At 36.0% G+C, this 13,910-nt stretch overlaps 1 protein-coding gene across 5 annotated transcripts in view; it reads left to right on the forward strand.

Moving 5' to 3' along the window:
- The first annotated feature begins 746 nt into the window (after positions 1 to 746).
- EMCN (endomucin) overlaps positions 747 to 13,910 on the forward strand; it is a 92,457-nt gene continuing 79,293 nt past the window's right edge. For 2 of the 5 annotated variants that reach the window (XM_084873841.1, XM_084873843.1), the window contains exon 1: positions 1,130 to 1,377. In XM_084873841.1, the coding sequence (XP_084729967.1) occupies positions 1,311 to 1,377 (67 nt within the window). In that variant the 5' untranslated portion in view covers positions 1,130 to 1,310. Of the gene's footprint in view, positions 1,378 to 13,910 lie in introns of all 5 variants that reach the window. The other 3 variants (XM_084873842.1, XM_084873840.1, XM_084873844.1) reach the window with 3 other exon arrangements.

Consider the following 13,910-nt stretch of genomic DNA (forward strand, 5'->3'; position numbering starts at 1 on the left):
GTAGTTTGTTTTAGAAAATTAATTAGAAAAAAAATTGTAAAATTAAGTATTGATTATATACACTAGAACTTGGATGCCCTTTTGGGACTTGACATAACTTGGGATGAAACTAGTGTTATGGGGTGTTTTGACTAGTTGACTTGCTCTAACCCCTCTTAGAATGAGGTCTTCCTGGCCCTGTGAAGCAGAGCAATGTGTGTCTTCCTTAAAAACAGGTAAAAGTATAATTTTGGAATAGCGCTGTGTGTGTGTGTGTGTGTGTGTGTGTGTGTGTGTGTGTATAGCCAATGAATCTATACTGATGCACCATTAGTCTTGTTTAGCAGGTTTATGCCTAAAGGTGTATCAAAGGGCAATCAGCACAGCCTACAGAGATTGAAGCCAGTGTTGGGGCTGTGTATTCACTATGTTTTAATCAATCGCTACTAATATCAAACAGATCCCTGGTATACAGAGTATCTAGCTTGCGTGGCATTCTGATTTGAAGAATTCCTCCTTCCCAAACTCACTGATTTGCTGCTAGAGCATCCCAATCAGTGGCATTCCAATTGTATTTCATGGAGAAGAGAATCCGGGTTATAAGTAATTTTTCTTCCCTCTTCATCAATGTCCACCAATAAAACTCAGGAATGGTCAGTGCACATTTATATGTCTTTGCTCGGTTCTAGTAGGACTGTCCTGAGCCACTTCCCTGGGCGTGCCTAAGAAGCTCTGCTCTTAGAACAGAGTATGCTCCTATTTAATAAGGTTTTGCACTTATCTTTGGGAGGCGGTCTTTGCTAATCTGGCTTTCCATTTGAAAAGAAAGAAGAAAAGTTGATTCCTTGTGGATTTTGCTCTAAAATTTAACTCTCCGCAGTTAAAGCCTCTTTATCCAAACTGAGTCACTCTTCAATGAGGTCCCTTTATATCCACCCCAAAACGCACTTTCAAAACAAAAGTTAGAAAGCTGTATGATCCATTCTCAAGAAAGATCTGTTTCTGTTCAAAACCCGCCTGACCTTTTTGTTGAAGAAGAACAAAATAATGTAGTAACAAAAACACAAGTGGCTGCCAAAGGAAGAGAGAAAAAAAAAAAAAGTTCCTGTAAGGGACTGAAACAATAAATCTCCTCTCTGCTGAACTCCCAGAGGGAGTGTGTGTGTTTCCTCCCGTTCTTTATCAGAGCCCCCGAAATAAGTAGGAATGGGCAGTGGCTGTTTGCAGTCAGCACACCTTTTCCATTTGCTAATCAGGTCCTGCCAGGCTGGAAGGGAGTTGTCCCTGTCTGACACTGGAGCTAGGAGCCACTGCGACAGTCCACAGGCACCATGAAACTGCTTCAAGTGGCCATCCTTTGCCTTCTGACCAGCGTTGGCAGCAGTGAAGACAACCAAGGTACCATTTTCTCTTACTCCTCTGGTGGTGTGTGTCAGATGTCCCTGGTAGGGGCTGTTAGCCTCAGTTTACCGTCAGGGAGCTCCCCCTGAAACTTAGAGGCAGCGATTCATTTTCCTGAGTGGCATGTGTGGCAGTTGACTGGGAGTGCATAGAGAAGGCTCTACAGAGAGGATGATTGCGTTCACTGAAGGGAAATGCTTGCTCCTCCAGGAGCCTTGAAGTGTCGTTGATGGCATCATAAAGGTCCTGGGAATATAGAAAGACCTTTTTAGAGAATAAAAGTCTGGGGAGTAAATGCTGGTTTAAAATGGTCTCTTTTCAGACATAGGTCTAGGAAACACAATCTTCTCATTGATGTGTGAAAGGCTATAATTGGAAATGTCGCATGGAAGATGCTGGCCTATATGTGCCCCTACTATGTTAGGCTTTAATAAATTGAGAAGGTGAGTAAAGCTGTATAGGAAAATGAACTATAATATATTGAGAATATGTGGTCGGTAAAGAGGAGATTTGTTTGATTAAAGTTTATACATATTTGCTCCAGAAATATGCACATACCTACACACAGCATTCCTCATAACATTTTATGGGATTATTCATAAAAACCTTACCCATTGACTATAGGTTTTGAAACTCGATAAAAGTTATCTATGTACCTACATAAGCTCTAAGTATATTAATGACCAGTTGCAAACAAATTATTACATTTTACTTGTAACCCTTTCAGAGGGATTCACAGAAAGCAATTAAATTTAATCAATATTTATTAGGCTCCTACCATGTTCTCAGCAGGGCAAGGAATAAAAAATGAGCAAGATCTTCTTCTTGCCCACAGTGGTGAATGTGCTATTGGGATAAGTAAGCATGTAAGTCTAATACAAGACAGACTTAATACATGGCAAAACCAAAGTACGAACTGTCATAGAAGAACACAGGTGGGAAAGATTGATTCTGAGGAGTCCTGGGTGGTGGTGGGGGGACACCTCAGTTCTAATTTAATTTTGCTAGTGCTCTTTTAAAAAGTTTGCTTCCGCCCTACCTGGTTTGGCTCAGTGGATAGAGCGTTGGCATGCGGACTGAAGGGTGCTAGGATCAATTCCCCTCAGGGCATGTACCTTGGTTTTGGGCACATCCCCAGCAGGGGATGTGCAGGAGGCAGCTGATTAATGTTTCTCTCTCATTGATGTTTCTAACACTCTATCCCTCTCCTTTTCTCTCTTAAAAATCAATAAAATATATTTTTAAAAAGTTTGCTTCCTATAAAATTTGAATATCCAGTGATAATGTAGAAAGAAATAAGCACACTCTGTCTTAAAAAACTTGTATCATTACTTTCTCAACTATATTTATAAATCACATATGATGGCTTGCCGTGAATCTTGAAGTTTTCAGGGTTAAGTTTCCATGACTATCAAGGCCATAAAATTGATTTGGAAGACTTGCTAAGAATCTGATTTCTTAAAGTAAAGAATATTTATGAGGTCTCACAGAAATCAATGCACTCATACTCCCTTAGAAGTAACACTTCAGCATGCACAGGAGGGATTAATAGGAATCCCGATGCCACGAAAAGCACTGCTCACACACAGGTGTCAGGTCAGTACACTTTCTGAAAGGCTGGGCTGGGCTGCTGACCATTTTAGGTCTATGAGCACCAGTGAGGACATTACTTTCCTGGCATCATTAAACGCTGAATGAATTACCTGTCTTTCTGAAAGCAAAGTGGAATAGGATCAATAGAAGCAGCCTGCGAAATCCAGGCATTAGGAAGATGGAAAGGTAAAGGACAACCCAGAAATGACCTGGCAGATTTTTCTAACTGGTCATTTTTGGGAAAGTACCAATCAACCTCCGTTAGCTCTCCGGTAATGAGCCTAATCTCTCTGTTAAGGGTGTCTTCTTTCTAATGAACTGTTTACCCAAGTCAGATAATTTCCCTTTGGAGCCCAAACAACAGTTACATAATGACTATCTTCTTCAACCTCTGTCAACAAGCCAATCGGTTAACTTTCAGCGAGTGTTTATAAAAACCACTACATTTATCTTAGAAAAGAAAGCTCTAGTTTGGGAGCATAATTTGACCACCTGGGCGGTGCCTAGAAGTTGGAGAGATTTTCCCAGCCACGTGTATGATTTTGTTGCACCTGGTTCTGCCTGTTTTATGTTTTCCTTCCCAGATATGGGGCAGGAAATGAAGCATTTCCTAAGCTGATTTAGTAGGTTTCTTCTCCCCCGCCCCTCCTGCCCACAACCCCTGCAGCCGGAAACACATTGATTTCAAAGCTCTATACCCAAACTTAGAATGCTTAACATATTTCATTAGCAGAGTTGATTGTTGGAGGTGAGGAGGGAAGTATTTCGTGTCTTAAATTCACAAGTAGTCAAGAAGATCCATGCTTTTCTGCATAGCAATTTATTTCTAAATAATGATCTTTTAGAGAAATTGATTGCTTTCTTTTTCTTTCTGCGGCTTTTATCAGCCTGAGATTTAAATAAACACAATATAGTCTTTTGTTCTCCTTGTGAAAATGAAAGGAATCTTTCTACATGGCAGTGAGTTACTTTCTATTACTTGGTTGGTGGTCTAATATTTTACAATTTCCGATTTGGAAAGCTATTTTGTGAGCTATGTATGGGAGGTTCCTGAAAAGGAACTGTCATTCTTTACTGATGTTTTCTAAATTATATTTCTGAATATATTTCTGACAGACCCCTACAGTGGCTTTAAGCCCCTTTGGCTTTTAAGTCTAGATCAATGAGCTTTTGACTATTGGGTCTGAGAGAAGTTAAATAAAGAGGGATTCCAAGAAAAGGGAGGCCCTAGAAGCATTTGCCTCTTCAAGCGCCATTTGCTTTTTGAACTTTACACTAATTTAGGAAATATTAAAATGTTTTAGGCATTTGCAGGCAGGAACAAACATCAGTTTATTAGCATCTGAAGAAGAATTTAATTGCTTGGAGAAATTCATTTGTTAGTGATTTAATATTCAATTTATGAAAAAGAAATAGATCATACACACTGAACGGCATACTATACTAAATGTTGAAGGTTTGTAGAGATCAATCAGTCCTTGCCTTAGAAGTGGAAGTGGGAGAGGGAGGAGGATCCAAACAATGATTAAGTTTGATTACACTGCAGGCCTTGAGTGGTAAATCCAGAGTGATACGGAGAATTCACAACCTGCTTATTTTTGGGTGTAGGGACATCAGGAATGTCTTCCTATAAAAGTGGAAATTATCATGAACTATGAAGCTTGAAAAATGAGGAGCTTCCAAATGAATGTAACTTCCTGAATAGGAATATTAAACATCAGTAGAGTCTAGACTAGCAATGTAAGGCAATCACAGGTTGGACATAGATACATGTTGGGAAATGAGCTTAGAAATACAGCCTCAGCATATGTTGAATACCAGGATGAGAAATATTAACTCATATAGTTTATTAGTTTAGAGCCTCTAAATGTGTTTGAGTATGGGAATTACATGATTGGGCTATAAATTGAAAAGATTAATCTGTGAGCAGGATACAGGTTGAGTATTGCAGTTGGGAAAGGTAAAAGTTCAAGAAAATAGTTCAAATGTTATTACAAGTCTAAGAGTCTGTCAATAAAATGAAAAGAAAGGTCTCAGGAAAAGTTTTAAGGAAGTAGAAATTCTGATTTGACATGTTATTGACTGGCAATGAGGGAGAAAGTAACTGAGATGTACAGAGAGAGTCATTTTAATAATATAAATAGGAAATGACTTGGGATTAGACATAGGGAAAGATAGATGGTTTAGAAAGAAAAAAAATGATATATTTGATTTGAGATATAGTGAGTTTGAAATCCAAATAGGATGTGAAATCCAGTGGTAAATTGAAATTGTCTAGTAGGTAGTTAAAATGTCTCTGGAGCTGGAGGTGATAGTGAGGAAGTGAAGTTTCTTTATTCTCAAATCCCAAGGATCTTTAATCATGCCCATTGTGAGATGAATAATATAGAGATACAATTTATTTCTCTTCTGGATGCTAATATTTCTTAGTCTTATGGTATTTTGTTTTCCAAATCTGTCATAGTTATTTGTGTCTATATCTTATCTCCTTTACCAGAATACAAGTGCTTTGAAAGTAAGGTACATATTTATTATTGTTTGTTTGTCTAGTAACAGTCCTAAACACAAAAAGATATAATTTGCTAAATGAGTGCATAAATAAATAATATAGTTGTCCTCTTCTTTTTTTAATTTTTAATTTCTTCCCATCACAGTGACTTATCAAATTACTGCCTAGTCTTTGGGAAAAGGTTATGGACAGGTATGAATAACAGAACATAAGATAGATACAAGTGGAATATTTTGATTTTTGGCCATGAAAGTAAGTATCAAATATAGGGAAAGGGGCTTCTTATAAAAGACAAGTCAATCCCCAAACTTTAGCACAAGAGATGATAGGGATAAATGGACAACTCAGTGCCAAATAATAGTAATTTACAAAAATCTGGAAGAAGGAACTGTTATGACTATAATAATCATTTTGAGGAAGAATATGTAATAGAATTGACTCTGCTTATTTTTTTCCTTTTGGAGCTTCAGATACTTTATGTAACATTTTCTTACAGTTAGAATTATTTTAAACCAACTTCCCAAACATACTGAATGGCTTTCTATAAAAACAAAGTTCACATAAAGAGAAGTTGGACAAAAGTTAAGTAAATACTATATATTATTAATTCCTGTATTATTTTTCATTAAAATATGAGTTGCTTTAGTGATCATTTTACTTATAACTTCTGTTTAGCTTAATTACTCTCAACAGATCTTACCTAAAATGGGGAATCTATTACAAAAGTGAACCAATATGGAAATAAACCCGTTGGGAAAAGTATTCAGTCTTTGATCCATTTGTTTAGCATTCTTTCTTCACTACTTATGTTTGAATAGTCTCTACTAAAGGTTGACATGATCATTCTAGAATTCTCTGGCAGTTTTATCCTGCTGTTTGTAATTATTAAGATATTGAGAAAAAACAATAAACAGTTGAGGGTCTCAGAAAAGTTTTTAATTTATGGTGTTATTACCCATTCTTTTCTTTTTTTGATAAAGTTACATTTCAAGCCTTGGATAAATATTTTAACTTGTAAAGAATTATCTAATCCAAATAATTTAGATTCTTTTCTCAGTTATCACTTTCCAACTTCCTCTTCATCTTTGAGAACAAATTGAGATGAACATTGCTAAACAGTGATTGTCAAAGCAGGAATTTACTCTAAGGGACATTCAATTCCCGTGCAGTAAGTGTCTCTTTTCCTGTTCCTGAATTCCTGTGAGTCATTATAACACTATGAGGACAGGATCATTGTGCCTGTCCAGTGTTAGGAAAAGCTCCTTTAGTTAGCAAACAAGATCCTTTTGTACTGTTGCTGTCAATATCAATATCAGCATGGGAATCATTAGTGGCATTAATTGCATCTAGAAAGGCCACTTATGGTACCTAAACTTCAGGCAATCATAAGAAAAACAATTCTCTAGCATTGAATAGAAATTTTGTCTGTAGAATAATATATTCATAGAATAACCATAACTAGCTTATAAATAGAAGCAACCATAATATTAAATGTTAGACACCTATTGTGTTTTTCTCTACATTTTTCTCTGGCTGTGTTTAGTCCAGCCATTGCTATGGCAACCCAGGATTTATTATTTTTCCTAATGGGAACATTTTGATTTGGATGATAATGTATGTGTAGGTATAGATTAGTTACAGTTTCTCTGACATTCTAATTAATATGCTCTGGCTTTCCTCCTCTTTGCTTAAAAAACAACAACAAACTTTAATCAATCTTTTGTTGCATAAGTTAAAAAATATTCTAAGCAGGTTCTATTTTTAAGGCAATCATTAGTCTATAAGAGTCAATAATAAATTATATTGTGAGGTTAGGAGTAAAAAATGGCAATTTCATTGGTTTCATTCTTGGTATCCTGCTCATCTGAAATCTGAACTGCTTTTTAATTTTTTTAATCAGTCATATTCTGGCCTAAACCTAAATTAGTTGTATCAAACTTAACCCAAATAAGTATCATCGCAATAGCTACTAGCAGCTACCATTTATTGTGCCTGACACTTTACTTCCATCAAAACATTTCAAGTTCAGCTTTCTTATTCTTATTTACTGATTAGGAAACATAGGTTTGGAGATAATATAAAGTTATACTATGATGGTATGCCTTACAATAAAACCAAAGGACATAGTTCTTCAAAATCTTCCTCTACATTCCTAGATCCTTCCAATGTAATAAAACTACAATAGTTGAATTTTTCTGATAGAAAATAATAGGGATAGAGATTTACACTTTGAGTAATTCAGAAACATTTCTCCCTCTCATGGCTGCTTTGGCGCAACTAAACCAATAACTAAAGGTTTTGGTGGGGACAGCTTCACATCCCCATCTGCTGCTTGATGGAGTTGGCTTCTTGCCATATCCTGAGAAAAGGCCTTTTTCTAAGCCTTGCATTGAGGGGATGAATTATTGTAGAAAGCTTTATTTCTGTGGAGCTAAACCCCTGAGTTTCCAAGGCCCCATTTCCCTTTGTCCCACCACAGAAGAGTGTAGCTGTGGCTTCAGCAGAGCTAGAATCAAAGCTAGTGACCAGAAATATGTCTTCATAGTTGAGCAGTGCCTTATCCGGCATCAGGCTAACTTAGTTTGTGTTCCCAGTTCCATCAATCCATTGCATGTGGGGTCCTCAAGGCCACATGGCTATGAAGGTGGGTGAATGCAAGAGCCCGGAGTGAGCCAAGAGCCAAAAGAAACAATTCCTTTAATTGGGGAATTATGTCTCCCCAAACTTTTGTGAACTGGCAGTGGCCTTGCCCATTCTGGCCAATGATCTTTTCCCCCAGGTTTGACTGACAGGCACCTTCCCTAGTCATGCCAGCTTTACTGTACATGTATCTATCTCCCCTTTGTTGAACCCCTTCTCCCAGTAATCTGCAGGGAAGGGGCGGGAGGGTCTCTGGGGAGTATGAAAGTACAGCTTCTTGGTGAAGCTGCCTAGATGGCAATGCCTATAATATCTGGCTTTGCCTTTGCTCCTTACCTATTATTAATTACTAGCTTATTACAATAGTATCACTAAGACAACAGATCTATGAATGAATTTCTACCTAGTTATAACAATTTTCTTAATGTTCTGAATTCAATTAATTCTTAAGGGATTGGTTGAAAGGCATTGTAGTCTTTTGCCTACCTACTCATTTGGAGTTCTAATATTAATGTCAGTGCAGTTAATATGGGACTTGGAGGAGAAGGAAAAAAACAAAATGGAAATAAACTATTAGTGAATTAATCATTTAATGTCACATTTGTAATTTTTCTGGAGTTAAACCGTCTAGTTTGAAATCCCAGCCTTGTCACTCACTATTTGTGTATTCATGGAAAAGTTATATAAATTTTCCTCAGCTGTAAAACGGAGCGAGCACAGTCCCTACCTCATAAGAATATTGAGAAGATCACTTGAGGTAATGTACATAAAATGCCTAGGGTAGTGTTAGGCATGTGGTAACTCAGTAAGTTTTCCTGAGTTTTAGAATTAGTCCTAGAGTTTATTATATCCCATTCCTTAGATAAATTTATTTCCAAGTTAATTCCAACACAGAAACAGCAAATATTTAAATAATTATAATGTGAATGCTCACAAAGTGAAAATCCAGCAAATGAAAATTTTTCTCAATAAAATTGATACAGGATACTAGGAAGATGATTGCCAAGTTACATTCTTAATCACAATATATACAGGCACAATTTGACACATATAAACTGGTGTATTCTCTAGAATACCTTTCAGGTGAGTAAATTCTTAACTCACTGTGTAAACTAATCATTCAAATTAATAAGCAAAATTGTGTTTGCATTTAATGAGAACTCTTTTTATTCTGAGAATCATCAATAGTCTCATATTATTACCTATTTTAAAATATTAAACATTGCTTAATCTGATAGTTGGAATATGTTAGTGAAAAAAAAACCTAAGTCTTAATATGACCAACTCTGAATCTAGCTTATAAATATGCTGAACTAGGTCAAGACACTAAATATTTCTAGCCCCATTTTTCTTGACAAATGAAGACAATATTTGTTGAAATAGTATTGGTGTTACATGAAAACCTATTTTAAATGTTGGGTAAGTTACAAATTACTATTAAAATACCAATTGTTGATATGCAAGCTGACAGTTAACTCACAGAATCAATGGATAACTTGAAGGCATTTCATAAATGTGAGAATTTTTCCTTATTGTCTGGGCCTTTAACTGCTAATCCACTATTGTTCTTTTACAATAATACCTTTACATATTTTTTTTATGATTGGTACACATTCAAATCACCAACACTTTCAATCGTGTTGAAATAATGCTTGAGTTATAAAAATCACACACACAAAACAAGGAAAAACATTTGTATAACACATTGAATTTGTTATAACTGAAGTGGGTAAAGAAATGATTTTTTTGTATGAACTGTGAAATTGTTCTTCTGGGGCACTCAGCAACTGTAAGGGCATAAACACCCAAAGTATTGGGCACTCTCTCTAAGGTACAGAGGCCACTCTTGAATTCGTCAGCTCAAGGACATTGAGACAACTCCTCTATCCTATGAGACATATCCCAATTATCTGTCTCCCTGCAAATCCAGTTTTAAATAGTAAGACTCACCTTTTTAAATGCAAGAATTAACTAATTTAAATATTTATTATTATTAATTCATTTATTAGGATTAGAATGATTTGATTATATGAATCAACAAGCTTTTTTTTATTATTGTTTATTTTCTTTCTTTTTCATTTCTGACAGCCTCATTTGTTGGGTACAAGTTTTACATCAAGTAAGTTTCAAACTCTATAGATTTGCAAAGTAGAAGGAAGAAAAATGACAATGCTCCCAACTATTTAAAAGCCTGTTATTATAGTCCATTTCAATCTAACTGAATATAAATCTCTTGGGAGCAAGGACAGTGTCTAATTGATAGCCCCATTCCTCACCCCCAGAGAATATCTTTGAAAACTTAGATGATTCTTGTTAACTAGCTCTTGCTTTGATTTGGAGAACTCTGTCTTCAAAAGTCAACAGAATGGAAAATACCCAAGGCAGTTAGGATTTGTTTTCAGTAACTTGAGGGCAATATTTATGTTCATCTTTGGCCTGTGTAGTATAGAAGTTGTCAGTGTCATTTTGGGATACTATCTTGATGGGCTGGAAATACTTGACTTGCTTTGTGAAGTTGATTTTCCATCTTATTGTTTTATCAATAGTAGAAAATCCTGTCTTTGGTTTATAGTGGCTATACATATTACATAAGAATGACATGATTATCTGAATGCAAGAGGTGAATCATTCCTGAGGCTTACACACACACAAAATGGCATACTGTAATTCTGTACATCATTTATCAGGTAATCCTGAACCATTTAGATCAGACTAATTCTCATTCCCAGTAGAATAGAATAGAAACTTATGGAAACTCATTCAAAAAGACTGTTGATTATAGATTGCACTTCTCTACTTCTGAAGTTTTGGTTCAGCATTTTGAGAAATAAACTATTCTAATCATGCCCAGAAGCAATTCAGTTATTCACAAGTATTTAAAATTACATTGACCATAAATGATCAGAATGCCCTCTGGACAGGTGACATGGTATTAACAGCTTTTTTACTTTATCAAACAAAGACAAAATCCCTACAATATGTATAGTATTTACTAATATATTAGATTAAATAAAGGCTACTTTAGCATTCTCTCTCTCTCTCTCCTTCTCTCTCTCTCTCTTTCATGTGCAACATAACAAAATTTTTAAATTGCATTCTCACTGAGCTCTGACTGGTGTCATAAGTCAGCACTGTGCAATGGTGGAGAGTGCACTGTCCTCTGACCCAAGAGCCTTTGGTTTAACTACCATAGGCCACAAGCTCACTGTGTGACTAAGCTAAGCAATTGTTTTAATGGCTCAGGGCTTTAATTTCTCCATCTACAAAGTGAATATTTCTTAACTAAAGATATTAAAGTTTTCTTCCAGTTCTTACTGAATGATCTCATCATAACCAACAATTTCTGTATGTTTTGCCTCAAGATATCTTGCTTCAGTTTCATCCTTCTTTTATTCTTAGATATTTGCAAATGAGCAAAGTTGCAATTGTATTCCCTAATATTAATTTCCTTTGGGGAATTTTAAGATATGACTGTTGGAAAGTATCTGTTTGTATGTGAAAGGCCTATCTTCTGCCTCAAAGAGACATTTCTCACAGTACACACCAACAAATGACATTTTTCCATGTGGTATTATTTGTACATTAAATGGAGAGATTTAAGTGGTGAGAGGAATAGAAAAAAGACAGAGAGATACAGAGAGAGAAATTCATTGACATCCAGAAAAAGATTGAAAGTAAGAAGGAGGTTTTAAAAAATTGAAGTAGTAATAGAGACTGGAAGAAAGAGAGAGACTCTGTGATAGGGTTGCACGGGAAGATCAAGAATGAGAAAGGAAGGGAGAACAATACAAAGGAGAGATGAGGGGAGCACTTAATTGTCTAATGATTTGGGGGTATTCCCCATAGACCCTCTAACCACTTTTACATGCCCAGCCCCCAATAGAGTTCTTTCTAATTAAATCTCTTGCCAGCCCTTCAATTGTCTGTCCATTTCATTCCCAGAATGGTGTACATTTTCAAAGCACTTTCAATGATCAGTTATCTCATTGAATCCTTGCCTTGCCCAGGGGATTGGGCAGACCTGTGTTTGTGCTCATTATCCAAGGAGGAAAGCCTTACACAACTTTGTGACACAAACCAGTAGCTCTTAATATTTATTATTCATAAGAATCACCTAAGATATCTGTTATATTTTCCCAGAGCTCAACCCCAGAGAACCCCAGATTCCCAGTAAAACCAAACCAAAACAAAACAAAACAAAAAAAAACCCTATGTTTCCAGCAATTCTTACAGATAATTTTTACACATTGGTACATTAACACACTCAGAGATATCCTAGACTGGACTCAAGTTTATTGACTAGTCACCTGAGCACTCTTAACTGGCCATACACAAAAAAAGATGTTTACCTTTCAAGGAAATTGTTGGAAGTCTACTGCTTTCAGAGAAAATTTTCATATTAATTCAGTGCAATCTGTTTTGTTTTGTTTTTTTTCTTTTTGCTTGTACTAGATTAGGATAATAGGAAACTAGATTTCGCCAAGACAAATATTAGTTGAAGGAATCAAATCTCTCTAGGCACACAAGCTTAAATTTCAGCTTTTTGGACCATGTATTTATGAGGATATACACTTCACTCCCTACTCATTATAATATATCATTGACTGCTTTCAATTCTACCATTACTCTCTCTCTCGTTTAACACTGAAAGAATCTGGGCCTCTGCCCTATGGAGTTCTCAAGAAAATTAGTGACCTTGAATAATTGAGTACTAGTATTTGATTAGGGAGTATTTCCATCAAAAATTCAAGTGGGGTCAGGATGTTTTTGACACTCTGGACAATTTATTCTAGTTCTCAGAGAACCAACTGTTAAGAGTCAAGGGGGTTTGATAGGATAGGGAGGATTAAATAACTAGCATTAATAAATAATTTGTGAACATAAAAGAAAATGGAAAAGCTGTGATATTATGAATTTGAGCTAGATATGCAGTAAAACTTCTAGTATTTGGTTTGGTTTGATTTTACTGGGGATCTGAAGATTTCTATGGTTGAGCTCTGGGAAAATGGCAAACTTTTATTTTGTGTTACTTTTTTTCATCAGTTTATTTTGTTTATTAGATTCCACATATGAGTGAGATAATGTGATGCTTGTCTTTCTATAATTGGCTTTTTTCACTCGGCATAATACTCTCCAGGTCCTGTCAGGCTGTCTCAATGAGTTAGAGGGCCTTTTTACTGCTGCATAGATCAGAGACATAGAAGCATGGGACAGACTGTCAGATATCTGAGGGAAGGCAGGGTTGGCTGATGGGTGGGAAGAGATCAACCAAAGGACTTGTATGCATATATGCATAATCCATGGACCTAGACAGTAGGGTTGTGAAAGCCTAGGGTGGAGTATGGGTGGGTTAGAAGGGGTCAATGGGGGAAAGGGGGGACATCTATAATACTTTCAAATAAATAAATAAATAAATAAATAAATAAATAAATAAATAAATAAATACGCTTCTGCACAGCAAAGGAAATCAGCATCAAAATGAAAAGGGAACTCGTTATATGGGAGAACGTAATTGCCAATGGTACATTTCCAAAGTATATAAAGTTCTCATATAACTCAACAAAACAACAACAGCAACATCAAATAATCCCATTAAATAATGGGCAGAGGACCTAAATAGACACTTCTCTAAAGAGAACATACAGATGGCCAAGATACACATGAAAATATGCTCAACATCACTAATTACCAGAGAGATACAAATTAAAACAACAATGAAGTATTACCTCACACTTGCCAAATCAACAAAAGACAAGTGCTGGTGAGACTAGAGAAAAAGGAATCCTAG

The sequence above is a fragment of the Pipistrellus hanaki genome (genome assembly GCF_964339955.1).
Source record: "Pipistrellus hanaki genome assembly, chromosome: 1".
Taxonomy (NCBI): domain Eukaryota; kingdom Metazoa; phylum Chordata; class Mammalia; order Chiroptera; family Vespertilionidae; genus Pipistrellus; species Pipistrellus hanaki.